Here is a 27,604-nt window from a genome sequence, read left to right on the forward strand (position 1 = left end):
GGGCTTTGACAATGGTGAGGTGTGAGTGTCACGATATGTTCCAACATCTAGCAACCGTTATTAGAAGCACCTCTCAGCAAACAGGGGGGATGTCTCAGGCTGGACACAGTGGCAGTCAGAATTGCTAGTCTCTATTAACTATTGACACCCCTGTGTTACCATTATCAAACAGTAATTCGATAAAGCTGCTTTTTCATCACAGATACAAGTCTTTAAACACTCTGAATGGCAAGGAAGTGACAAGAGTCTTCAGATAATTAGCCGTACGAAACAGGGTATTTGGTGTAGTGACACATTGACATCCCTGAGCTTGACCTTAGCCATAGCATGTTCTGTTCTTCATTCTGACTGAAGTCTGGTGGGAGACTGGTTTGTTTTCCCTGCTGGTGCTGTTGTCACAGGTCCTCTCAGACAGACAGGGGATGATAGAAATTAAACTCATTTACAATCCAGACAAACACATTCCCTCGCTCTCTCAGAGGACATAAACTAACTATCAGCACCAACTTCCTCTTTCTCTTCTCCTCCCCCTCTCTCCCTTTCTCTCTCAAAGGACACTCAAACGTCAATAATGTCACACCTTGTATCTCTGTGTGTATCTCCTTCAGATGAATCAACAAACTCCCTGTCTCTCTCTGAGGAAACATAAATTGACCATTGGGCGTGTTGAGGTTTTTACAGCTCATTCAGGACAGACTGCCGGTGTCTAAAGAACAGATGACGAGACTGAGCCAAAACAGCAGCATGTCCTTCTATATGTCCGCATATCAACCTTATTTGCAATAACTACAAGGAAAAAATCCCATCCCTGCTCACCTGTCCTGCGTGTCCCACCCTGATGGTGGCACAGAGAGGGTTAAATGCTCCTGTTCCACAGGCCAACAGGTGTGTTGTGTTAAACTGCTGCAACACCTTGATGTAGTTAGCACACTCTGACTGTAGGGGAGGGGGAGAGGGAGACAGAGGGGAGGTTAGGTTAGGTAGGTAACTTGAAGTGTATGGCGTGTCCGAATATCTGTACTTGCATTTTAAATTGTAGGCTGATTAGGTATGCGGAAATAGAACATTTTATAGTACAGTATGTCATTATATATATTTTTTTATGAGTATGCTTTAAATGTCAAGATATCATACTAATTTCGGGATTTTATGTGGTACAAATTCCTTTCACGCTATTGAGGAAGATACTTGTCTTTTCAGAACCATGTGTTTAACACAGCTGATAATCAGCTGATAATCACGAGGCTGTGTTGTACCAAAATGCTCAAATGGCGGGAAACAGCGCACATGCTCATTCGATGTCGCATTCTCAGTATGGGTGAGCCTAGTATTTTGATATTTATTGTTACGGCATACATTTTTGCAAAACAGTATGTTCTAAATAGTATGTAGTATGAATAGCACACAGTATGTAGTTTCAGTAAGTAGTAGGCAAGACAGATATTGAACACACTGCATATATGTAGGGTAAACTATGACAGATGTAGATGTACATCAGATTCTGTTACCTTCTCTTTACCCTTCATCATACAATCTTCTACCTGTGACTCAGAGCTGGCCCAGTCAATCTGATGAGAGATGACAATAAATGAGACACTAACACATGCATACGGACATGCAAACACACACTCACACATGCACACTTTCTGTCTGAGTGTTCAGCATGACATCCTGTAATTAACGTGTGTTTATGGGTGGACTGAACCACAAAAGGTCTCCATAACCATCATAACCATCCTGAAGTGTCTGAACTAGAACTCTTAGAATTAAAGCTACCCTGCCTTTAGGGTTCTAAAAACTGCTCAAAAAGGTTCCTCAAGGAACCCTTCTGAAAAGAGTCTTCAAGGAACTCTTTGAGGAACCTTTATGGGATGGGAGGGGTTCAATTTAGTACCTTTTTAATAATAAATTGCAGAGGTGGCAGCTTGGCTTACTGGAGGCGGAGTTTTCAGATAGTTTTTTTTGGGCACCCATGAGAGTAAATGTCATTCAAGTTTATACACTGCAAATGTCAATTTTCTGATATAAACAATGCTGATTACATATAGTAATACAGTGGTAACTGTTCCAACTTTGGGATTTGCATAGGCTCTTGAGGAACTCCTCCTCTGTAAGCCTCAGTGAAGCTACACAACTATCAGTGTTCAACCTTAACATGTGATGACAATAGAACAGAACAGATGAACAGGAATGACATTTACTTGAAAGGGTGGCACAAAAAAAATCTATCTAAAAGCCAGGCCCCTACTAAGCCATGCCTCCAGTCCAAGGTTCCTCCAGGAACCCATTACTACATTAAAGGAAATCTAACTTTTGGTATTTGTTTCATTTGTGCATTGTTGATTTGATTTGAATTATTAGGATCCCCATTAGCCAATGCCAATGGTGACAGCTAACGAAAAATACATTACAGACAAAACAAACGTTCCAATTTAGATACACACACATTACACGTTCATGTTTTTAAATGTATGTGCTCATCTATCAGTTTCACACACATGTCAGTACATACACACAACAAGTAGGTCACATGGGGGAGAGGCGTTGTGCCATGAGGTGTTGCTTTATTTGTTCTTTTAAACCAGGTTTGCTGTTCACTTGCACTATATTAGACGGAAGAGAGTTCCATGCACTCATGTCTCTGTATAATACTGTATATTTCCATTAATTTGTTCTCAACCTGCAGAGATAAAAAAATAATCTCATTGATTTATCAAGACCAGTCCCCATGCTTGTATCAGACCACCCTCTGGGACTCCCAATCACAGTCGGATGTGATACAGCCTGGATTCGAACCAGGGACTGTAGTGATGCCTCTTGCACTGAGATGCAGTGACTTAGACCACTTTGCCACTCAGGCGCCATGACTGATATGACCAATATATACATGTATTGTCCTGCTAATAGCCCATCCTAGAAACGTTGTTTGCAGAATCCACAGCCTGCTACACTTGTGAACAGGGTTAATGTGTTAACAGGGTTAATCATAATAACAATCAGATTTTTTCCCCCTTCCACATGTTAAAGGTTCCAATTGATCATTTTTTTCCGATCAATTAGTATACTTAAGTATAACGGCAATATTTGTTGGATTATTTGTTCTGTGTTTTCTGGTGGATTAAACTGAAATTCCAGCCAACTTTCTATGGCTTGTCTAAAAAATAACAATATTTAGGAGATTATTTAGTTTACAAATGACTGAAAGTGAGTGAGAAAAAGGCCATTCTTGAACGTGAGGTGAGACATTCTTACTAATTTCTAAATCAAGCCAGTTTGTTATTTATAATGATTTACTTCTGTTTTTAGAGGGAGAGAAACTAAAAGCCTGCCGTCGGCTCATAAAACCTTCTTTTTGTAAGAAATGTAGCTCAATTCATTTGATTAATATTCCAAGAAAGACGAAAAACGAAACCCCCAGGGTTTCCATTAGGAAAATATGGCGCTGTACAATGTGACCTTCCTTTAACTAGGCAAGTTAGTTAAGAATCAATTCTTATTTACAATGACGGCCTACACCGGCCAAAGACGGACGATGCTGGGCCAATTGTGCGCCACCCAAAGGGACTTCCAATCACGGCCTGTTGTGATACAGTCAACCTAACTAAGAAATACATTTGTCGATACAATTCTCCCCCTACCCTCCCTCTTGGTAAGAGTCTATTGTCCTGCAAATAGCCCATAATAGTGCTGTACAATGAGGCCCGTCAGGACTCGGCTCCAGTACAGTAAGAGCAAAATAATCCTAACATTTCCACACCTTAATTGTAGTCTAATCAATACCCAAATGGAGATAACCGATACCCAAACAGAGATAACATAAACTGAGAGAGGAAAAAGGCCATTCTTGAACATGGGGTCAGACATTCTTACTAATTTGTAAATAAATTCAGTTTGTTATCTCTCCAGGTCACATCCAGCATGAGCATCAAACCAGCATCTGTAGCAACGTAGTTTGCAATGTGATGCAGCACCAAAGTTTTTAATGCTGATCAATTGCCTTGCACAAGGTATAAAAATACAGAGAGGTGTTGGCAAGAGTCTATTGTCCTGCTAATAGCTCATAATGGGCATGGTGTCCAGGTCAGGATAACCAAAACATTTCTTTGTTAAAGACTATCAGAAAGAATGTTGGTACTTATTTACTTTGATCCAAAGCCATGAATGAGTGAGTCATTCAGCTTTATGTAGGTGTCGAGGCTATATGACTGTGCCTTCAAATTGATTATTTAGCAGACATGCACAATATCATGGAATATAATTGAACATTTTCTTTTCTCTTAGAATAAAAACCTTAGTGTAACAACGGTTTTAGTTTTAGTTTTGTTTCCACTGACAAGTAGAAACAAAAATAAGTGTATTTTTCCAGGTGCGTATGCAGGACAGAGGAATAGCAATTCTTAAACTATTGTTCTAAATTCAATCACCTTCTTCATCCTCCTCATTCAGTTCATTGAAATGCAATTTTGAAGTCGTGCACAATTATCATTCTATCTGGTTTATGTTGCCCATTCATTGTCAGTTAGAGACACATTAGCACCTTGGGACCCAAAAGCACCATCAGTGCTTCCCCTGAACTGGTCTGGAGCAATGAAGTAGTGACACAGGGTACTGTACTAAACAACAAATGACCTCTCAATCCTGCAGCATAATCTAGACACGTTTAGTTGGCAACCACTGTACTGACCAGCTCAAATAGACAGAAGGGTACTATATGCTATCATCTCTCGGCATGTCAAGCCCACTCATTATCTCAGCCAATCATGGCAGGTGGGAAGGTTGCATTACTTCCTTGGTGAAACCAACTAGGCTTGTAATTTAATTGAATTCGTATTTACATATGGTATGCAAGTTTATTATTAAGGCACATGTTCAAGAAGGCATTTCTGCCAAAAAAAAACACATTTTGATAAAGAAAAATAAGTGTTAACCAAATCAAAATAAATGTTAGATTTTAGATTATTCAAAGTAGCCACTCTTTGCTTTTTATGACATCTTTGCACACTCTTGGCTTTCTCTCAACCATCTTCATGAGGTAGTCACCTGGAATGCATTTCAATTAATAGGTGTGCCTTGTTAAAAGTTCATTTGTGGAATTTCCTTCCTTCTTAATGCATTTGAGCCAATCAGTTGTGTTATAACAAGGTAGAGGTGGTATACAGAAGTTAAAAGACCATGTCCATATTATGGCAAGAACAGCTCAAATAAGCATAGAGAAACGACAGTCCATCCTTACTTTAAGACATGAATGTCATTCAATGCGGAAAATGCCAAGAATTTTGAATGTTTCTTCAAGTGCAGTCGCAAAAACTAGCTGTGATAAAATTGGCTCTCGTAAGGACCACCACAGGAAAGGAAGACCCAGAGGTACCTCTGCCGCCGAGGATAAGTTCAGTAGAATTACCATTCTCAGAAATTGCAGCCCAAATAAATGCTTCAAAGAGTTCAAGTAACAGACAGATCTCAACATCACCTGTTCAGAGGAGACTGTGTGAATCAGGCCTGCTGCAAAATAAAGAAGGACCCTTAAATGAGTAGGTCTGTCCAAACTTTTAACTGGTACTGTTTTAATGTGGGCTATTTTCAGACCTTTCATGGGTAGCTTATCAAAGATAGACATTTTTCTAAAATATTTTGTTGTCAGCTATCAAGCTTTCAAGATATGTACCTTTCAAAATATAGAAATCATCCATGTATGATCCATGTATGATAGTCATCCATGTATGACTATTGTCACGTTCTGACCATCGTTCGTGTGTGTTTTCCTTGTTTTAGTGTTGGTCAGGACGTGAGCTGGGTGGGCATTGTATGTTGTGTGTCTGGTGTGTCTATTTCTATGTTTGGCCTGATATGGTTCTCAATCAGAGGCAGGTGTTAGTCATTGTCTCTGATTGGGAACCATATTTAGGTAGCCTGTTTGGTGTTGGGTTTTGTGGGTGATTGTTCCTGTCTTTGTGTTTGTGGCACCAGATAGGACTGTTTTGTTTTTTTCACGTTTCTTGTTTTGTAGATTGTTGTACTTTCATCTTTATTAAAGATGTACAAAACTAACCACGCTGCATTTTGGTCCGCCTCTCTTTCCCCAGAAGGAAACCGTTACAACTATGTCAACAATGGACTAATGAAACAAATATCAAAAGATAGTTTGGGGTAGAATTTTCCTTTAATTAATACATTATAGCAGGGGTATTTCACTCTTAATCTATGATGTTCGGAGCCTGCTAGTTTAATTTAATATCTGATAATTAATTGCACACACCTGGTGTCACAGATCTAAATCAGTCCCTGAGTAAAGGGGAACAATGAAAAAAAGCAGTGGAACTAGCTTTGAGGTTCAGAGTTGAGTTTGAAGGCATTTTAGGTGTGTAACTAATATGTGTGAAATGCTTGATGATGTATGTGATGTAAACAGAGAGGTCTACTTTCTTGGGGACCTAAATAATGACTGGTTTTCATCAAGCTGTCTGCTCAAGAGGAAGTGTCTTACTGTAACCAGTGCCTGTAATCTGGTTCAGGTTATTAATCAACCTAACAGGGTGTTTACAAACACTACAGGAACAAGATAATCAAGATGTATCGATCACATTTTTACTAATACTATAGAACTTTGTTCTAAAGCTGTATTCAAACTGATTGGATGCAGGGATCACAATATAGTGGCTATATCCAGGAAACCATTGACCACTTAGATGGAAAGCGACTGAGGATGGTAGCTGACTCTATAGCCACTCCTATCTGTCATATTTTAAATCTGAGCCGAGAGGAACGTCTTTGTCCTCAGGCCTGGAAAGAAGCCAAAGTAATTATGCTACCCAAGAGCGGCAAAGCAGCCTTTACTGGTTCTAACAGCAGACCTATAAGCTTGCTGCAAGCTCTTAGCAAACTGTTGGAAAACATTGTGTTTGACCAAATACAATGCTATTTTTCTGTAAACAAATTAACAACAGACTTTCAGCATGCTCATATAGAAGGGCACTCAACACGTACCTCACTGACACAAATGACTGATGATTGGTTGAAAGAAATTGATAATAAGAAGATTGTGGAAGCGGTACAGTTAGATTTCAGTGCAGCCTTTGATATTATTGATCGAAACATATTGTTGAAAAAAACATATGTGTTTTTCAACCATATACGCATCAGCAACCACAGCTAATGAAGTCACTGAAACCCTTAACAAAGAGTTGCAGTCTGTTTTGGAATGGGTGGCCAGTAATAAACTGGTCCTGAACATCTCTAAAACTAAGAACATTGTATTTGGTACAAATCATTCCTTATTAAGTTATAGACCTCAGCTGAATCTGGTAATGAATGGTGTGGCTGTTGAACACGTTGAGGAGACTAAATTACTTGGTGTTACCTAAGATTTTAAACTGTCATGGCCAAAACATATAAATTCAATGGTTGTAAAGATGGGGAGAAGTCTGTTCGTAATAAAGAGATGCTCTGCTTTTTTGACACCACACTCTAAAAAGCAAGATCTGCAGGCTCTAGTTTTGTCTAATCTTGATTATTGTCCAGTTGTGTGGTCCACTGCTGCAAGGAAAGACCTAGTTAAGCTGCAGTTGGCCCAGAACAGAGTGACACGTTTTCCTCTTCATTGTAATCAGAGGTCTGATATAAATACTATGCATGACAGTCTCTCTTGGCTAAGAGTTGAGGAGAGACTGACTGCATCACTTCTTCTTTTTATAAGAAATATTCATGTTCTGGAAATCCCAAATTGTTTGCAGTCAACTTACACACAGCTCTGACACACACACCTAACCCACCAGACATGCCACCAGGGGTCTTTTCACAGTCCCCAAATTCAAAACAAATTCAAGAAAGCATACAGTATTATATAGAGCCCTTATTGCAAGGAACTTCCATCTCATATTGCTCAAATAAACAGCAAACCTGGTTAAAAAAAACAGACAAAGCAACACATCACGGCACAATGGCTCTCCCCTCTTTGACCTAGATAGTTTGTGTGTATGTATTGATATGTAGGCTACATTTGCCTTTAAAAAAATATGTAGTTCTATCCTTGAGCTGTTCTTGTTTATTGATGTTCTGTATTATGTTATGTTTCATATTTTGTGTGGACCCTAGGTAGAGTAGCTGTCACGTCCTGACCATAGAAAGCCTGTATTGTCTATGGTAGAGTAGGTCAGGGCGTGACTAGGGGTGTTTAGCCTAGTTTATTATTTCTATGTGGGCTTCTAGGTTTATTTGTCTATGTTGGTGTTTGTGTATGATTCCCAATTAGAGGCAGCTGGTAATCGGTGTCTCTAATTGGGGATCATCCTTAGATTGCATTTTTTCCACCTGTGGGTCATGGGATATTGTTCATGTTTAGTTGCTGGTTAGCACTCCATTGTCATCACGGTTTGTTTATTCTTTATTTTGTTTTGTATTTGCTTAAAGTTTCACTTTCATTAAAATATGTGGAACTCCACATACGCTGCGCCTTGGTCCGACCATTATTATTACGAACATTGTGACAGTAGCTGCTGCTTTTGCAACAGCTAATGGGGATCCTAATAAAATACCAAATACGAAATAGGTTCCTCCAAGATCCCCTCACCTCACCAAAGGTGCAAAAATGAACCATTCACTAGCAATGGTTCCTTGAAGAACTACTAATTCTAAGAGTTTAGTAAACATAGTGAATCTTTGTAATTCTAAAGGGTCAAGTTAAGACACAGCAACATGTTTGTATGGAAAACATCAGCCCCAAATCACTCTTTATCATCATTAAGTATATTATTAAATATATTATCAGTGATACTATGGAATTTCAAGAGAACAGATTGAAACATAATAATAAACATCCCCAAGACCTCATATAACTCAGTAGGAAATGGACAATAATAACCACATTACTTTACACTTAGACATCTGCATTACAGATATGTTCCATAGTCAGTTGTAACTTATCCTCCTCTGTATGTCATTGTCTAACATAATTAAACAGAACTAAAGTTCATAACACCTCATTATAGCACAATTATTTACTACTTCATCCACCTCAGGGAAACAGTCAGATGTGACAGCCAGTCCCACTGACTCTATTGGCCAATAATTATTATTACACGTGTGTATAGTGCTGGAGAAATATTAGTAATACATTATGGAAACAATTTCACGTAGCCTATGAGATGTTAAGGAAAGTTGGGATTTGAGACTGGGCATGTGGCAGTATCTCTCTCCTCTCTGTGTCCAGACGTGCTCTTTATGGAAGGACTCTGTGTCCAAACTTTAGTAACATAATAAAGACACACAAATGTATGCACTCTGTTTGGGTAACCTACTGACCTGGAGGGGCAAGGGGCAAGAGTTCAAATCACCTCCACACACAGACAGACAGACAGACAGACAGACAGACAGACAGACAGACAGACAGACAGACAGACAGACCTACCTCTCTGTGTTGGTGGTTAACTCTCTCCAGGCTGAGGGAGTACAGGGTGTTCTTAGCCCCTACATACAGCCTCTCATGGGCCTCGTCCAACATCATGGTCTGGGTTTGCAGGGAGGGACCTGGTCCCTGGAACACCCACGTCCTGTTCAACTCCAATAGCTCTGTACAGAGAGAGGGGGGAGAGAGAGAGGGAGAGAGAGAGAGAGAGAGAGAGAGAGAGAGAGAGAGAGAGAGAGAGAGAGAGAGAGAGAGAGAGAGAGAGAGAGAGAACATTACCGAGATGCAATTTTTAACCTCCTGCCAAATGTACAACCATAGAATTGCACAAACCCACAAAAAATTCCAATCAAAGTTTGACAAACTCCCATATCTGTAAGGTGAAATACCACAGTGTGCAATACCATCAGCAACATTTGTGACCTGTTGCCACAAAAAAAATTAAACCTGTAGGTCAGAAACACAAAACAAATATTTATTTGCCTATTTATTATTGACACAAACCGGTGAGTGGCACACATACACATTCCATGTCTCAATTGTCTCAAGGCTTAAAAATCCTTCTTTAATTGACCTGTGTCCTCCTTTTCATCTACATTGATTGAAGTGGGATAGGATAGGATAAAAATCCTTCTTTAATTGACCTGTGTCCTCCTTTTCATCTACATTGATTGAAGTGGATTTATCAAGTGACATCAACAAGGGATCATACTGTACCTTTCACCTGGATTCACCTGGTCAGTTTATGCATTTTTCTGTGTGTTTTTGAAACTTTGTGACATCCAATCAGTAGTTACAGTCTTGTCCCATAGCTGCAACTCCCGTATGGACTCGGTAGAGGCGAAGGTCGAGAGCCATGCGTCCTCTGAAACACGGCCCTGCCAAGCCGCACTGCTTCTTGACACACTGCTCGCTTAACCTGGAAGCCAGCTGCACCATTGTGTCGGAGGAAACACGGACAAATGCTGACGGAAGTCAGCGTGCATTCGCCCAGCCCACCACACGCGATGGGACAAGGACATCCCAGCCTGCCAATCCTTTCCCTAACTCTAACAACACTGGGCCAATTGTGCGCTGCCTCATGGGTCTCCTGGTTGCTTACATTTGTGTGTGCTGAATGAATACCCACAAATGAAACCCTCTATAAAACCAATAATGTAAAGACAAGATAAAGACCCTGGGTGATACAGAGCCTGAGGATATGTACCTCTGAGTCTGCATGATCAGGCTACCTGCTGTTGAACTAGAGAAATAGAAAAACTGTCCTTGTCTAATGTAGAAGGTGGCACTGTAAAATGTATCCTTGCCAGGAGAGGGCGCAATCAGATTCTGGAATGCTTCACCTGGGGAAAGTTTATGGGGTTCATACATATAGATTGTCTTTCAAATAAAATCCGAAGCCCCATGTTTGTCAGGTAAAGCTTGAAGTTGAATATTACATTTTCATCATCAAAAGATCAATATTTTTGCCTCAACTTTATATCCTTAGGGTTGCCATTCATAACTAATTAGCTTATGTTATTACAAAATGTGTGTGCTATTTTGAATGACGGCACTAGCTAGTTAGCAAACCAAACCGAAACATTAGCGAGCAAGCCTTACGAAAGGTAATTCTGTTGTGAAATTATTGAACAGGCCTCCTAGTCAAGAGTCAAGACCAACAAAAAAGTGAGTGGAATAACAAATAGACTACCCAGTTAAAAAGTGAGTGGAATAACAAATAGACTACCCAGTTAAAAAGTGAGTGGAATAACAAATAGACTACCCAGTTAAAAAGTGAGTGGAATAACAAATAGAATACCCAGTTAAAAAGTGAGTGGAATCATATTGGAGACCCAGCAGATTTCAAAGTAAAAAATAACAAAACTTAGGATGACATTTTGCCAAAGACGATCCTTTCAAATATTTCTGGTTTTGCCGCGGTCTGCGTGCCAACAGTTAACGGAGAGGTGAAATTACATCAGAGAGCCTGTTGTTGCTGCTGCATAGAGCCTCTGTGAGTAGTACCAAAGATTATGGTGATGGGAGGACAAGGAGGTTTATTTATATATATATATCTTGTAGGTGGTTGATCAGCTTTAATATTGCAGACATATTGCGGCTTCCATCAATGTAATTGTCTACATCATTTCCAATCCTCCATATCTTTGTTTGTAAATATATATACAGTACCAGTCAAAAGTTTGGACACATCTACTCATTCAAGGGTTTTTCTTATTTTTTTACTATTTTCTACATTGTAGAATAATTTGGAAGAAATCAAAACTATGATATAACACATGGCATCATGTAGTAACCAAAAAAGTGTTAAACAAATCAAAATATTTTTGAGATTTGAGATTCTTTAAAGTAGCCACCCTTTGCCTTGATGACAGCTTTGCACATTCCTGGCATTATTTCAACCAGACATGAAGGTCATTCAATACAGAACATTCCAAGAACTTCTAAAGTTTCTTCAGGTGCAGTTGCAAAAACCATCGAGCGCTATGATGAAACTGAATCTCATGAAGACCACCCCAGGAAAGGAAGACCCAGAGTTCCCTCTGCTGCAGAGGATAAATTCAACCTCAGACATTGGAGCTCAAATAGAGGCTTGACAGAGAACAGACACATCTCAACATCAACTGTTCTGAGGAAACTGCGTGAATCAGGCATTCGTGGTCTAATTAATGCAAATAAACCACTACTAAAGAACACCAATAATAAGAAGAGACGTGCTTGGGCCAAGAAACATGAGCAATGGACATTAGACTGGTGGTATCTGTCCTTTGGTCTGATGAGTCCAAATTTGAAATGATTGGTTCCAACTGCTATGAGATGCAGAGTAGGTGAACAGATGATTTCCGCATCCAACTCATCCCAAACCATTTCAATTCGGATCAGGTCGGGTGATTATTTAACCAGGTAGGGTAGTTGAGAACAAGTTCTCATTTACAACTGCGACCTGGCCAAGATAAAGGCACACTTAACCGTGAAGCATGGAGGATGTCACTGTCTGTGATTTATTTAGAATTCAAGGCACACCTTACCATCATGGCTACCACAGCATTTTGCAGCGATCCCATTTGGTTTGCCGATTGTGGGACTATCATTTGTTTTTCAACAGGACAATGACAACACATCTCCAGGCTGTGTAAGGGCTATTCGACCAAGAAGGAGAGTGATGGAGTGCTGCATCAGATAATCTGGCCTCCACAATCACCCAACCTGAACCCAATTGAAATGGTTTGGGATGAGTTGGACAGCAGAGTGAAGGAAAAGCAGCCAACAAGTGCTCGGCCTCCTGAGGGGAAAAGAGGTGCTGTCGTGCTGTGTGGGTGTGTGTGGACCAAGGTAATTCCTTAGTGATGTGAACACTGATGAACTTTAAGCTCCAATATAGGCTTATAATGAATGTAGGCTAACAGCCCCTTGCAGTCACCATGCATTTTAGATATGGTCAGAAAGTTAAAGGAATTATCTCATCTTTCAACAGCATTTACAGTAAAGCAGAGTGAATCAGAGACAGAACCTAAGGTATTAATGCTAATATATCTAGTGCATGGTTCATACTTTGTTGTATCATATGTTATATGAACGTGAAGATACATTTTGAATTACGGAGTGTCTGACCTAGATAGTGTCTGACCTAGATAAAGATACTGTATATCAGAAAGAACATTAGTAACATTCTAAAGCTTCTCCCAGAAGAGCATTGGTAAGAACTTGGATTTCTGGGAAAGATGTTGTGATTACTGAAAGGGTTATTTGATCCTCACAGCCCAGCCTATCAGCTGTCCTGAGGGGAAGAATTCCTTTCATCAGACAAGAAGCGGAAGTGTTGTCTTTATCTGACCCTGGGCAGTGGCTGTCCTTGGGCACATATCTAGCATCAGCTTACAGTCCACAAATCCTAACCTTAACTATTTGGGGAATAATGCAAAACGGGCAGTAGGTCAGTAACTAGGGGGAACATCATCCTTCTGCCTTTATCTCTTAGTTATTTATCTTAAAGTGGAAGTAGTGTGTCACTGGACCATGAGTTTGATTAGGATGGGGAAGTTTAATAGTGATTGAACACATGGTTCACACACACACGCAAAGGCCCATGCCCGTGCCCACACACACGCTGTTGAAGGAAGTGGACCAAGGTGCAGCGTGGTAAGCGCAAATTTTCTCTTTATTAACTCAAAATGACACCGACTAAACAATACACAAACAAACCGTGAAGCTTCAGGCTATGTGCCATCAAACAAAGTTAACTTCCCACAAACACAGGTGGGAAAAAGGATACCTAAGTATGGTTCCCAATCAGAGACAACAATAGACAGCTGTCCCTGATTGAGAACCATACCCGGCCAAAACATAGAAATTCATAGAAACACAAAACATAGAATGCCCACCCCAACTCACACCCTGACCAATCCAAAATAGAGACATAAAAAGGATCTTCAAGGTCAGGGCGTGACACACACACTGAGTAATCAATTGCATGTGCTCTATTGCTCAGAATTTGCTCTCAATTGATAATTGATCATATTGGAAGAAAAAATACAACAAACTAAAGATCTGTGCGGCCCTCTGAATGATTGTCTCAACCCAAAGTGGCCCCTTTACCAAAAATTGTGAGTAACACTGGTCTATGTCATAGAAAAAGCAGGTGTTCTTAATATTTATTTACTCTGTGTTTTTTCTCTCTAATCAAACCCGTAAGGTGTTCCTTCTTATCATGTCTACAGCTCTGGAGCCCAGGTCTGGAGGTGAAGGACCAGAGTCAGAAGCTACCACCCCAGAGAGGGCCACTTCCCCTGGGACCTGAAGCACAGAATTGGATGAGACATGGTCTGTAGTGTGTTAGAAAACCCCCTAAAGCTTCATAGTGTCAGGCAGAGCAGTCAAGCACACAGCTGGTTTATATGATCAAATGAGACCCTCTGTATTCCTCCCTTTCCCAAATTGGAGCTGCCATTTTCTGAGGAGAGGAGAATACTCCTGGCTACCCTCACCATCTCCTCAGACATAACTTCTATGGAGTTAAATGTCAAGGTTTAAGTTACTTCAAACACCTACAGGGCTTTCTAAATGCCAGTGTTTCAGGATGGGGATTCTGTTATTTGTTATTTCAGCATCTGTTTTTAGTAGCGTTACATCTAGAGACAGAGAGTGTCTTTATAGTGTTAGATATCTTGGTAGAGACAGATAGTTTCAGTTTATTTTTCAGATTTTAGATCCAGTCTCTTGGTTGTGCTACCATTAGAGATCTATGTGGTACAAGCAGAGTTAAGGTTTGTTTTAAAAGGTATTAGATCTCTAGGTGCTATTAGGATTGAGATTAGTCTGGTTGTTCTGGTAGCATCATTGATATCAAACAGTTTGTGTATGTTTTGTGCTATTAGATCTTTATGGTAGAGACAGAGGGGATGTGGCAGTGGTGTTATGCCAGTGCCCATACACACTTCCTGTAATTATCTAATCCAGGCAGTTACAGCTCTTAAATGCATGCACGTGTACAAACACACACATGCATGCATGCTAACGCGAGCAGACACACATGATGCGAAAACACGCGTATGTGGGGCTCACACACACCTCCAGATGAAACACATATGGAATGAGTAATGATTCAGCTGACGCTGACAAGGACAGACAGGTGAAGTGGAGCAGGACAGAGCGTGTCCTTCACTGGGAAAGACTAAATATATGTTGTTCTCTAATTCTCTAGTTCTCTAATGTTTCAGATGAACTACACATTTACTCATTGGATGCTTCTCCCATCGATCGGGTACCGTCCTTTAGGTATCTGGGGATTTGAATTGACAAACAATTCATGCTCATTAAATAAATTTAAAGTGGGCTTCTTTTTTAGAAATAGATGCCTCTCTCTAAATAGCAGGAAGCAGATTATACAGTCAACTTTCCTGCCAGTTAACTATGGGGACACTATTTATCAGATTACTGCAGCCACTACACTTAAACCTTTGGATGCCATTTACCATAGTGCTCTTCACTTTATCACAGGTGACAGTTTTAATACTCACAACTGCATCTTGTATCAAGAGGTTGGCTGGTCCTCATTGAAGTCCCGTAGATAACTTAATTATTCCTTTTTTGTTTGCAAAGCTCTACTACACAGGCTTCCAACTTACCTAACCTCCTTGCTAACGTATAACAGAATGAGCTACCAAACCCGCTCGCATGATTGGTAAACTCTTGAGGTCCCTCTGGTCTTTAGGTAAATCCTTTAGTTTTAATGCCTACAAGTGTTGGAAAAACCTAAAAAAATTCTTGATTCCCTGGTGCCGCTGGGGCAGTTTAGGTCTCTGGTGTTGAATGAATTGATGATTACAGTTGTTTCGATTGATTGAGGTGGTTTATTTGTTTAAATTGTGGTGTCGAGGTTGTGCCTTGTGGTTATATTGACTCTTTTTGTTTATTTTTCATGTAAAAAAAATCCTCCTGTTTGTGAGAAAATGTTTGTACTCGTGGCACCATTGGGAAAATACAAGTTTATATATAAATAAAAATGGATATGATGAAGTTAACACATCACTGGACCAAATCAAAAGTCCTTAATAATGATATTGAAGATAATGATAAGGATGAAGGTGACAATGAAGAGGATACTGAAAATGCGGATAACAACAATTATAATGGTTGTGGTGGTGATAATGATGATGATTTATGATGATAATGACATTACAGGAAGTGAGTGAAGTAAATAGGATGATCATTTGATCATGCTGAGACATGCATAGCTAACAAAAGTCAAACAGTGTATAATTATCTAAAGCAGTTACTGCTGTTCCGTCTCTGTAGACACAGTAAGGAGATTTCTACTCCTCTCTCTCATCTTCTGCAGCTGGTTGGTGTGTGAGTGTGTTACCGTGTGACTGTGTGCGTCTGTGTAACTCTGTGTGTGTGTGTGTGTGTGTGTTCTCTCCTCGCTCTCACTCTCTACAGCTAAGTAGTGAACGAGGGAGTGTGTCTTTTGCTAAAACAAAATGAGAGTGAGACTGTGCTCCCATTTCAAATGGAAAACAGAAGGAGAGAAAAAAAGAGAGACTCCCTCATGACTAATCCTTTCATCACCCTCCTGTGAAGTGCTGAGAGATTGCAGGGGAGATTTAGAGCAATTAAATCATAATAAACTACTTAAATCCCTACCATGGCATCTCTGTAACTGTATTCCTACTGGAGCAGAGAGCAGAATGTATCAGACTGGGAGGAAACACGTCACGAAAAGGATGCACGCACATCACAGAGGCAGAAGGCTGTGTGTTGTTATGATTCTGGATGGCCAGATAGCTAGCAACAATAACAAGAAGTTGCCATGTGATGAATCGTAGGTGGCTTGTTTCAGCTTGTTGTATCTTTTATTGACACCATGTCTTTCTCTAGTTAGCTAACCAACGACTGTGACAATGTCACGACTTCCACCGAAGTCGGCTCCTCTCCTTGTTCGTTGCAGCGGTCGACGTCACCGGCTTTCTAGCCATCGCCGCTCCATTTTTTATTTATCATTTGTATTGTCTTGTTTTTCACACCTGGTTTATATTCCCCAATCACTCAATGTATTTATTCCTCTGTTCCCCCTCATGTCTTTGTGTGATATTGTTTGTGTGTTATGTGTTTTTTTGTAACGCGCCAAGATGGGCTTCGTTCTCTCCGTGTTATTTCACAAAGCTTGTTTTGAATTATTAAACATTGATGTTTTGTGACGGTTTTTGCGCGCTTTACACTTTGCCTTGTTGGCTGGACAGCTGCGTCCGTCTGTAATCTCTCTCCTGCCGAAATAAAGTGTGTGCTGCTGTTCACAATTCTCTGCTCTCCTTCACCTGACTTCACTACAAGTACGCACATGGCTGACAGACAATGTAATTCTGAGACAACAAGTGCTTATTGTGGATATCTATTTTTTTTCAATAAACATTTGGAGAGTAAATCAAATCAAATCAAATGTTATTTGTGACATGCGCCAAATACAACAGGTACTGTGAAATGCTTACTTACATGCCCCTAACGGACAATGCAGTTCAAAAGAGTTAAGAAAATATTTACTAAATTAGCTCATGTAAAAAAATCTAATCAAAAAGTAACACAATAAAATAAAAATAACGAGGCTATATACAGGGGGTACATGTAAGGGGTGTGTGACTAGCTACAGGGAAGTCAGGTGCAGGAGAGCAGAACTGGGTAATAACCAGAGCAGTTTAATGTGCAAAACCAACGGCACCCAGAACAACAAAATATGGATACAAAATAACCCGTCGCGAACCAGTCAGAGTGCACAAGCACTTTACAACAAACAATTTCACACACAGACATGGGGGGAACAGAGGGTGAAATACCCAACAAGTAATGAAGGAATGTAAACCAGGTGTGTGGGAAAACAAGACAAAACAAATGGAAAATGAAAGGTGGATCGGTGATGGCAAGAAGACCGGTGAAGTCGACCGCCGAACGTCGTTCTAACAGGGAGAGGAACCGACTTCGGCAGAAGTTGTGACAGTACCGGTACCGAGTCAATGTGTGGGGGTACAAGTTTGTCAAAGTAATTTGTACATATACTGTAGGTAGGGGTAAAGTGACAATGCATTGATAATAAACAACGAGTAGCAGCAGTGGGTGGCCGTTTGATAAATTGTTCAGCAGTCTTACGGTTTGGGGGTAGAAGCTGTTAAGGATCCTTTTGGTCCTACACTTGGCGCTCCGGTACCACTTGCAGTGATGTAGCAGAGAGAACAGTCTATGACTTGGGTGACTAGAGTCTTTGACAATTCTAGGGCCTTCCTCTGACACCGCCTAGTATATAGTTCCCGGATGGCAGGAAGCTTGGCCCCAGTGATGTACTGGGCCATGCACACTACCCTCTGTGGCACCTTACGGTCAAATGCTGAGCGGTTTCCATACCAGGCAGGGATGCAACTGGTCAGGATGCTCTCAATGGTACAGCTGTACAACCTTTTGAGGATCTGGGCACCCATACCAAATCTTTTCAGTCTCACGACTGTCTTAGTATATTGGACCATGACAGTTTGTTGGTGATGTGGACACCAAGGAACTTGAAACTTCCAACCCGCTCCACTACAGCAACGCCAATGTTAATGGGGACCTGTTCAGCCCTGTATTCCACGATCAGCTCCTTTGTTTTGCACACTTTAATGGATAGCACTATGTGACATCGTGTATCTCTCGTCTGAAGAAGAGGACCAAAGCATGGTACGTGTTCATGATAATTATTCAAACTGAACACTGAAACAAAACAACAAAGTAGAACAATACGAAACAGTTCTGTCTGGTGCCGACACAAAACAGAAAACAACTACCCACAAAACACAGGTGGAAAAAGGCTGCCTAAGTATGATTCCCAATCAGAGACAACGATAGACAGCTGTCCCCGATTGAGAACCAAAACATAGAAACACAAAACCTAGAAATAAAGAACATAGAATCACCACCCAAGTCACCACCTGACCAAACCAAATAGAGACATAAAAAGTCTCTCTAAGGTCAGGGCGTGACACTTTGGCTGATGTAAAAAGGGCTTTATAAATACATTTGATTGATTGACTGATGGTGAGGTTGTTGTCCTGGCACCACACTGTCCAGGTTTGTGACCTCCTCCCTATAGGCTGTCTCATCATTGTTGCTGATCTGTTGTGTTGGCAGCAAACTTAATGTTGGTGTTGGATTCGCGTTTGGCTGGGTGAACAGGTAGTACAGGAGGGGACTAAGCATGCACCCCTGAGGGGCCCCAGTGTTGAGGATCAGGGTGGCAGATGTGTTGTTGTCTACCTTTACTACCTGGGGGCTGCCTGTCAGGAAGTCCAGGATCCAGTTGCAGAGGGAGGTGCTTAGTCCCAGGGTCCTTAGCTTAGTGATGAGCTTTGTGGGCACTATAATGTTGAACGCTGAGCTGTAGTCAATGAACAGCATTCTCACATACTGTAGGTGTTCCTTTGTCCAGGTGGGAAAGGGCAGTGTGGAGTGAGATTGAGATTGCTTCATCTGTGGATCTGTTGGGGCCGTATGCAAATTGGAGTGGGTCCAGTGTTTCCGGGATGATGGTGTTGATGTGAACCATGACAGCTCGTGGCTGGGTTTCCCTTTGTAGTCCGTAATAGTTTGCAAACCCTGCCACATCCGACGAGCGTTAGAGCCGGTGTCGTACGATTCAATCTTAATCCTGTATTGACGCTTTTGCTTGTTTGATGGTTCATCTGAGGGCATAGCAGGATTTCTTATAAGCGACCGGATTAGTGTCCCGCTCCTTGAAAGCAGCAGCTCTAACCTTTAGCTCGGTGCAGATGTTGCCTGTAATCCATGGCTTCTGGTTGGGATATGTACGTACAGCCACTGTGGGGTCGACGTCATCGATGCACTTATTGATGAAGCCGTTGACTGAGGTGGTATACTCCTCAATGCCATTGGATGAATCCCGGAACATATTCCAGTCTGTTCTAGCAAAACAGTCATATAGCGTATCATCTGACCATGTCCTTATTGTGCGTGTCACTGGTACTTCCTGCTTTAGTTTTTCCTTCTAAGCTGGAATCAGGAGGATACAATTATGGTCAGATTTGCCAAATGGATGGCGAGGGAGAGCTATGTATGCTTCTCTGTGTGTGAAGTAAAGGTGGTCTAGAGTTTTTTTTTCTTTGGTTGCATGTGACATGCTGGTAGAAATGAGGTAAAACTTATTTAAGTTTGCCTGCATTAAAATTTACATTTACATTTACAAATAGCCCCGGCTCTTATCCCACTACAAAGGTGAATTCACCTTCTGACATCCAGTGGAACAGCCACTTTCAATGGATGAGCATTTTGAGCATTTTCTTGTTTGCTTATGGTCTTATATAGTTTGATGAGTGCGGTCTTAGTGCCAGCATCGGTTTGTGGTGGTAAATAGATGGCTACGGATAATGTAGATGAGACCTCTCTTGGTAGATAGAGTGGTCTACAGCTTATCATGAGGTACTCTTCCTCGGGAGAGCAATAACTTCTTAAATATTATTAACTACGCACCAGTTGTTATTGACAAATAGACACACACCCCCGCCCCTTGTCTTACCAGACGTAGTAGCTCTGTCCTGCCAATGCATGGAAAACACAGCCAGCCCTATATTACCCGTGTCGTCGTTCAGATTGAGTTTTTATTGTCCCATTGGTAGGATAGTCTTAATTGTAGATCGTCCAGTTTATTTTCTAATGCACGTTGGACAATAGTATGGATAGTGGTGAAGGTTTACTCACTCGCCTACGAATTCTCACAAGGAACCCCGACCTCCTCCCCCTTTTTCTCCATTTTTTCTTCACGAGAATGACAGGGATTCGGGCCTGGTCTCGAGAAAGTAGTGTATCCTTCACGTCGGACTAGTTAAAGAAAATATCTTTGTCCAGTTTAAGGTGAGTAATCGTTGTTCTAATGTCAATAATCCTTTTGGTCATAAGAGACTGTAGCAGCAACATTATGTACTAAATAAGTTTGAAACAAAGCGAAAACGAAAATGAATTAAACTAACAAAACAGTTGGTTAGGAGCCCGTAAAAATATAGTTTACATGTTGCAAACAGTCCTTTGATTCTATGACAACCCCATCTGTTTTACACAAAAGTTGTTAAACAACCCACCCATCTATAATTATATTTGTTGGAAAAAGTTGATGCCTTGCCAGCACTAACCACATGGGGTCCTACTAATCATTCCAAACAACCCAAAATGAACCCAAAAGTATCCAAAATAACCCCAAAAAGGTACCCAAAATGAACCCAAATCTCCTCAAAAGCAGTGGTGTAAAGTACTTATGAAATTAAAAATAATTTAAAGTATTTCTCAAGTAGTTTTTTGAGGTATCAATACTTTCATATTTATAGTTTTGACAACTTTTACTTTTACTTCACTACATTCCTAAAGACATAGATGTACTTTTCACTCCATACATTTTCCCTGACACCCAAAAGGTGGTGCTTAGCCGGACAGGGAAAAGGTCCAATTCACACACGTATCAAGGGATCATCCGTGGTCATCACTACTGCCTTTAATCTGGCGGACTCACTAAACACAAATACTTCTTTGTATGTCTTGGAGTGTGCCCCTGGCTATTCTTAAATAAAATAAAAACAATAACATTTTGCAGTTTAGTTTGCTTAATGTAAGCAATTTGAAATTATTTACTTTTACTTCTACTTTTGATAAGTATATTTTTGCAATTACACATACTATGATACTTAAATATATTTAAAACCAAATACTTTTAGACTTTTACTAAAGTCACATTCTACTTTTACTCAAGTATGACAATTGGGTAATTTTTCCACAACTGCCCAAAAGTACCCTTAACATCCCAAAACAGGTACCCAAAAGAACCCCAAAGTACCTAAAAGTACCCCAAACAACCCAAAACAGGTACCCAACAGAAACCCTAAGTACCAAAAGTACCCCAAACATCCCTGAACATGTACCCAAATGATCAGTTTAAAGTCACGTTTCGGGAGGGCTCCCGGACCACCACACATGGGGGAACGATGTCACAGAGTACAATAAGAGCCACGTTGAGTAGGATGGGAGGGGGACAAGGGGGGGGCTAGGGCAGAAGAGAGGAGCTGGGGAAGAAGAAAGAAGAGAGGGGAAGAGGACACGAGAACGGCAGTGTGGGTAACAGGGGTAGAGGGGTAGATGAAGAGGTGGTGGTGAGTTAAAACAGAGAGTTGGGAAAGCAGAGAAAAAGAGTAGGGATGACAACAGAAGAAGGAGAAGAGAAGGTTGGAGAAGCAACCTCTGATCTTTGAATGAGTGTGTACATCTGGAAAGCAGGAGAACCAGATTGCCTGACATAATACTGCCTGTAGAGAACAACAACAGAACAAACACACTTTCATGTGGTTCACCCCGACTCTGTTTTAAGTTTAATGTGAATGGAGTTTGCAGTGCTTTATGGGGTGTCAAACCTTGTTGTAGCCCAAAGGAGAGACAGACATCAGAGTGCTAGTATTTTTTTTAGCCCTGTTCACGTCAGACACAACGAGACATAGCCTCTTAGAGTTTACAGAGAGTCTATAATGATGGAGTTAGATTAAAGCCCAGCGAGTAAAGTAGAACCCCCAGCAAAATTCCTCTCTAGAACCCTAAACCCTATGTGCTCCATGGTGTGTCTGTGGCGATAGTAAAGGCAGAGGTTCATTTAAAGTGAGGAAATGGAGGGCCTGCTAGCTATAGGCAAACAGATTGCAATGTGCTGCCTGATCAAATATGACCATTTCACCTTCTGCGTCCCCTCATTCCCTTTCTCTCACCCTGGTGTTTGTACAGTGGTAAAGGTCAGAGCAGAAGTCACGGTCTCGCCAGTTGTTTCTCCTGCTGGACACGATAGTAATAAGCTACGGAGCACACTCAACATGAAGAGAGAGAGAGGGAGAGAGAGATTGTAATTTAACAGTACCTTTGTTGGCCAATATTTACATAATTATTAATAATGCTTAATTGTAACGGACCTAAAAAGTTACATCCAATATCTCAGCAAACTCCACCATAGAGAGAGAGAGAGAGAGAGAGAGAGAGAGTGAGAGAGAGAGAATCCTATAAGGTGCTAAAGACACCGTCCCCTGAGGTGATTCAGAACATGGCCCTCTCACATCCTCTCCAGGTGGTTTAAGTATTATATAAATACTTTATAAAGCTGTATTATTTCTGTTTTATCACCAGAGCTGAACCAGTCAGTGGAGAGAATAGTAGTAATTATAGAGTAGGCAGAACAGACTTAATACAGCTCCTCAGTTTACACATTATGTTTAATGAGAAAAATCACCCTAATTTAAAAGATACAGCATTTCGCTTAAAAAACAAAGGACTTCATGCAACACTGGTATTCCCCAACTCATTCATCATCACAAACCCACCTCCAGCTTAAACCAGTTAAGACAGTTAAACATATACAGCAGCTCTCTTCTGTTCTAGTCTGGGAGGGAAGGTTTATTTTACCGCTCAGAGGGTGGCTCCGTACTGGTAATTACTACCTGCACATTGCACAGTAGAACATCAACAACTGAACAGAGGAATAAGGGCCAGACATAAGGGTGGAACAGAGCAATGGATGATCAGAAATGATTAGAACGCAAACGGTGGAAAGATCTAAAATGTGCTATCTCACTAAAATGGCCCAACTTTAAAATGGCTCAGGAAGGGAATAGCTATGTCAAAGTTGAAGCACAGTATATATATATATATATATTATTTCATAAAGTGTTCAAGTGATGATATCAGATTGTTTAGATAGAGCTAATGTCAGACATTATGATTAGTGTCAGACACTAAGATAAACTGCTGTCGCTAACATTTTGTAGTGAAAAATGTTCCTCTCAGACAACAGTGAGCTGCTAAAAGCTTTCATCGGCCATACTTCACCACTACACTGCTTAAACCACATATACCTTAAATATTTCTAACATACTTCCACGCAGTAAAACCTTTTAGTAAAGACAGCTGATGTCCTCTCGCCCTATTGTAGAAGGCACTCTGAAGTGGTTTAAAATATGTTTAACACACATACAGTATATATACACTACCATGCAGAAGTTTGGGGTCACCTTAGAAATGTCCTTGTTTTTGAAAGAAAAGCTCATTGTTTGTCCACTAAAATAACATCAAATTGATCAGAAATACAGTGTAGTAGACATTGTTAATGTTGTAAATGACTATTGTAGCTGGAAACGGCTGATTTTTTTCATGGAATATCTACATAGGTGTACAGAGGCCCGTTATCAGCAACCATCACTCCTGTATTCCAATGGCATGTTGTGTTAGCTAATCCAAGTTTATAATTTTAAAAGGCTAATTGATCATTCGAAAACCCTTCTGCAATTATGTTAGCACAGCTGAAAATTGTTGTTCTGATTAAAGAAGCAATACAACTGACATTCTTTAGACTAATTGAGTATCTATTCCATATGAGAAATTTCCAAGAAACTGAAGATCTTGTACAAGGCTGTTTACTACTCCTTTCACAGAACAGTGCAGATTATCTCTAACAAGAATAGAAAGAAGAGTGGGAGGCCCCGGTGCACAACTGTATTTGGGGAGTTTCTCCCATTCTTCTCTGCAGATCATCTCAAGCTCTTTCAGGTCCTGGCTCTGGCTGGGCCGTTCAAGGACATCCAGAGACTTGTCCAAAAGCCACTCCTGAGGTGTCTTGGCTGTTGAGTCGTTGTCCTGTTGGAAGGTGAACCTTCCCCCGAGTCCCAGTCCCTGCCACTGAAAAACATTCCCACAGCATGATGCTGCAACCACAATACTTGTGGGCTGTCATGTGCATTTTACTAAGTAGTGGCTTCTGTCTGGCCATTCTACAATAAAGGCCTGATTGGTGGAGTGCTGCGGAGATGGTTGTACTTCTAGAAGGTTCTACCATCTCCACAGAGGAACTCTAGAGCTCTGTCAGAGCGAGCATCGGGATCTTGGTCACCAAGGCCCATCTCCCTCGATGGCTCAATTTGGCTGGGCGCCCAGCTCTAGGAAGAGTCTTTGTGGTTCCAAACTTCTTACATTTAAGAATGATAGAGGCCACTGTGTTCTTGGGGACCTTCAATGCTGCAGAAAGATTTTGTTACCCTTCCCCAGATCTTTGCCTCGGCACAAAACTGTCTCGGCGCTCTACAGACAATTCCTTCGACCTCATGGCTTGGATTTTGCTCTGACGTGCACCGTCAACTGTGGGACCCTACATCGACAGGTGTGTGCCTTTCCAAATAATGTCCAACCACTGGAATATAATACAGATGGACTCCAATCAAGTTGTTGAAACATCTCAAGGATGATCAATTGGAACAGGATTCACCTGAGCTCAAATTCGAGTCTCATAGCAAAGGGTCTGAATAGCAATGTAAATAAAATATTTCTGTTTATGTAAAAATGTCTTAAAACATGTTTTTTCTTTGTCATTATGGGGCTTTGTGTGTAGAATGCTGAGGATTTTTCATTTTTCATTATTTAATCCATTTTAGAATCAGGCTGAAACGTAACAAATGTGTAAAAAGTCAAGGGGTCTGAAAACTTTCCGAAGGCATTGTATATATATATATATATATACAGTTGAAGTCATATGTTTACATACACCTTAGCCAAATACATTTAAACTCAGTTTTTCCATAAATCCTGAATTTAATCCTAGTAAACATTCCCTGTCTTAGGTCAGTTAGGATCACCACTTTATTTTAAGAATGTGAAATGTCAGAATAATAGTAGAGAGAATGATTTATTTCAGCTTTTATTTCTTTCATCACATTCCCAGGTGGTCAGAAGTTTACATACACTCAATTAGTATTTGCTCGCATTGCCTTTAAATTGTTTAACCTGGGTCAAACGTTTCGGGTATCCTTCCACAAGCTTCCCACAAAAAGTTGGGTGAATTTTGGCCCATTCCACCTGACAAAGCTGGTGTAACTGAGTCAGGTTTCTAGACCTCCTTGTTTGCACATGCCTTTTCAGTCCTGCCCACAAAAGTTCTCTAGGATGAGGTCAGGGCTTTGTGATGGCCACTCCAGTACCTTGACTTTGTTGTCCTTAAGCCACTTTGCTCAACTTTGGAAGTATGCTTGGGGTCATTGTCCATTTGGAAGACCCATTTGCGACCAAGCTTTAACTTCCTGACTGATGTCTTGAGATGTTACTTCAAAATATCCATATAATTTTCCCTTCTCATGAAGCCATTTATTTTGTGAAGTGCACCAATCCCTCCTGCAGCCAAGCACCCCCACAAAATGACGCTGCCACCCCCATGCTTCACGTTGGTATAGTGTTCTTCGGCTTGCAAGCCTCCCCCTTTTTCCTCCAAACCTAATGATGGTCATTATGGCCAAACAGTTCTATTTTTGTTTTGTCAGACCAGAGGACATTTCTCAAAAAAGACGATCTTTGTCCCCATGTGCAGTTGCAAACTGTAGTCTGGTTTTTTTATGGCGGTTTTGGAGCAGTGGCTTCTTCCTTGCTGAACGGCCTTTCAGGTTATGTCGATATAGGACTCGTTTTACTGTGGGAATAGATACTTTTGTACCTGTTTCCTCCAGTATCTTCACAAGGTCCTTTGCTGTTGTTCTGGAATTGATTTGCACTTTTCACACAAAAGAACGTTCATCTCGAGGAGACAGAACGCATCTCCTTCCTGAGCGGTATGACGGCTCATGGTGTTTATACTTGTGTACTATTGTTTGCACAGATGAACGTGGAATGTTTAGGCATTTGGAAATTGCTCCCAAGGATGAACCAGACTTGTGGAGGTCTCCAATTGTTTTTCGGAGGTCTTGGCTGATTTCTTTTGATTTCCCCATGATGTCAAGCAACGAGGCACTGAGTTTGAAGGTAGGCCTTGAAACACATCCACAGGTACACCTCCAATTGACTCAAATGATGTAGATTCGCATATCAGAAGCTTCTAAAGCCATGATATAATGTTCTGGAATTTTCCAAGCTGTTTAAAGGCACAGTCAAATTACTTGTGTCATGCACAAACTAGATGTCCTAACCGACTTGCCAAAACTATAGTTTGTTGACATGAAATTTGTGGAATGGTAGAATAACGAGATTTAATGACTCCAGCCTAAGTGTATGTAAACTTCCGACTTCAACTGTATATATATATGTCACACTATATATATATACAAAAGCATATGAACACATCTTCAAATTAAAGGATTTGGTTGTTTCAGTCACACCCATTGCTGACAGGTGTATAAATCGAGCATATAGCCATGCAATCTCCATAGACAAACATTGGCAGTAAAATGGTCTTACTGAAGAGCTCAGTGAGTTTCAACAAGGCACCGTTGTAGGATTTCACCTGTTCAACAAGTCAGTTCATCAAATGTCTGACCCGCTTGAGCTTCTCCGACCAACTGTAAGTGCTGTTATTGTGAAATGGAAACGTCTAAGAGCAAGAATTGCTTAGCTGTGAAGTGGTAGGCCACACAAGCTCAAAGATTGGGACCACTGAGTGCTGAAGTGTGTAACGTGTAAAAAATGTCTGTTCTCGAATGCAACACTCACTACTGAGTTCCAGACTGCCTCTGGAAGCAACGTCAGCACAATAACTGTTCATCAGTTGCTTCATGAAATGAGTTTCCTTGGCCGAGCAGCCACACACAAGCCTAAGATCACCTTGCGCAATGCCAAGAGTCGGCTGGAGTGGTGTAAAGCTTGCCGCAATTGGACTATGGAGATGCGTTCTCTGGAGTGATG

The 27,604-nt window shown here is 40.8% G+C and overlaps 1 protein-coding gene across 1 annotated transcript in view; it reads right to left on the reverse strand.

Moving 5' to 3' along the window:
* LOC135524346 (semaphorin-3E-like) overlaps positions 1-27,604 on the reverse strand; it is a 58,098-nt gene that overhangs the window by 10,264 nt on the left and 20,230 nt on the right. The window contains exons 2-4 of the mRNA XM_064951801.1: positions 9,404-9,564; positions 1,509-1,568; positions 817-936 (exon numbers count right to left, since the gene is read on the reverse strand). Coding sequence (XP_064807873.1) covers positions 817-936; positions 1,509-1,568; positions 9,404-9,564 — 341 coding nt within the window. The remainder of the gene's footprint in view (positions 1-816; positions 937-1,508; positions 1,569-9,403; positions 9,565-27,604) is intronic.

Source organism: Oncorhynchus masou, chromosome 31 (assembly GCF_036934945.1).
Source record: "Oncorhynchus masou masou isolate Uvic2021 chromosome 31, UVic_Omas_1.1, whole genome shotgun sequence".
Taxonomy (NCBI): Eukaryota; Metazoa; Chordata; class Actinopteri; order Salmoniformes; family Salmonidae; genus Oncorhynchus; species Oncorhynchus masou.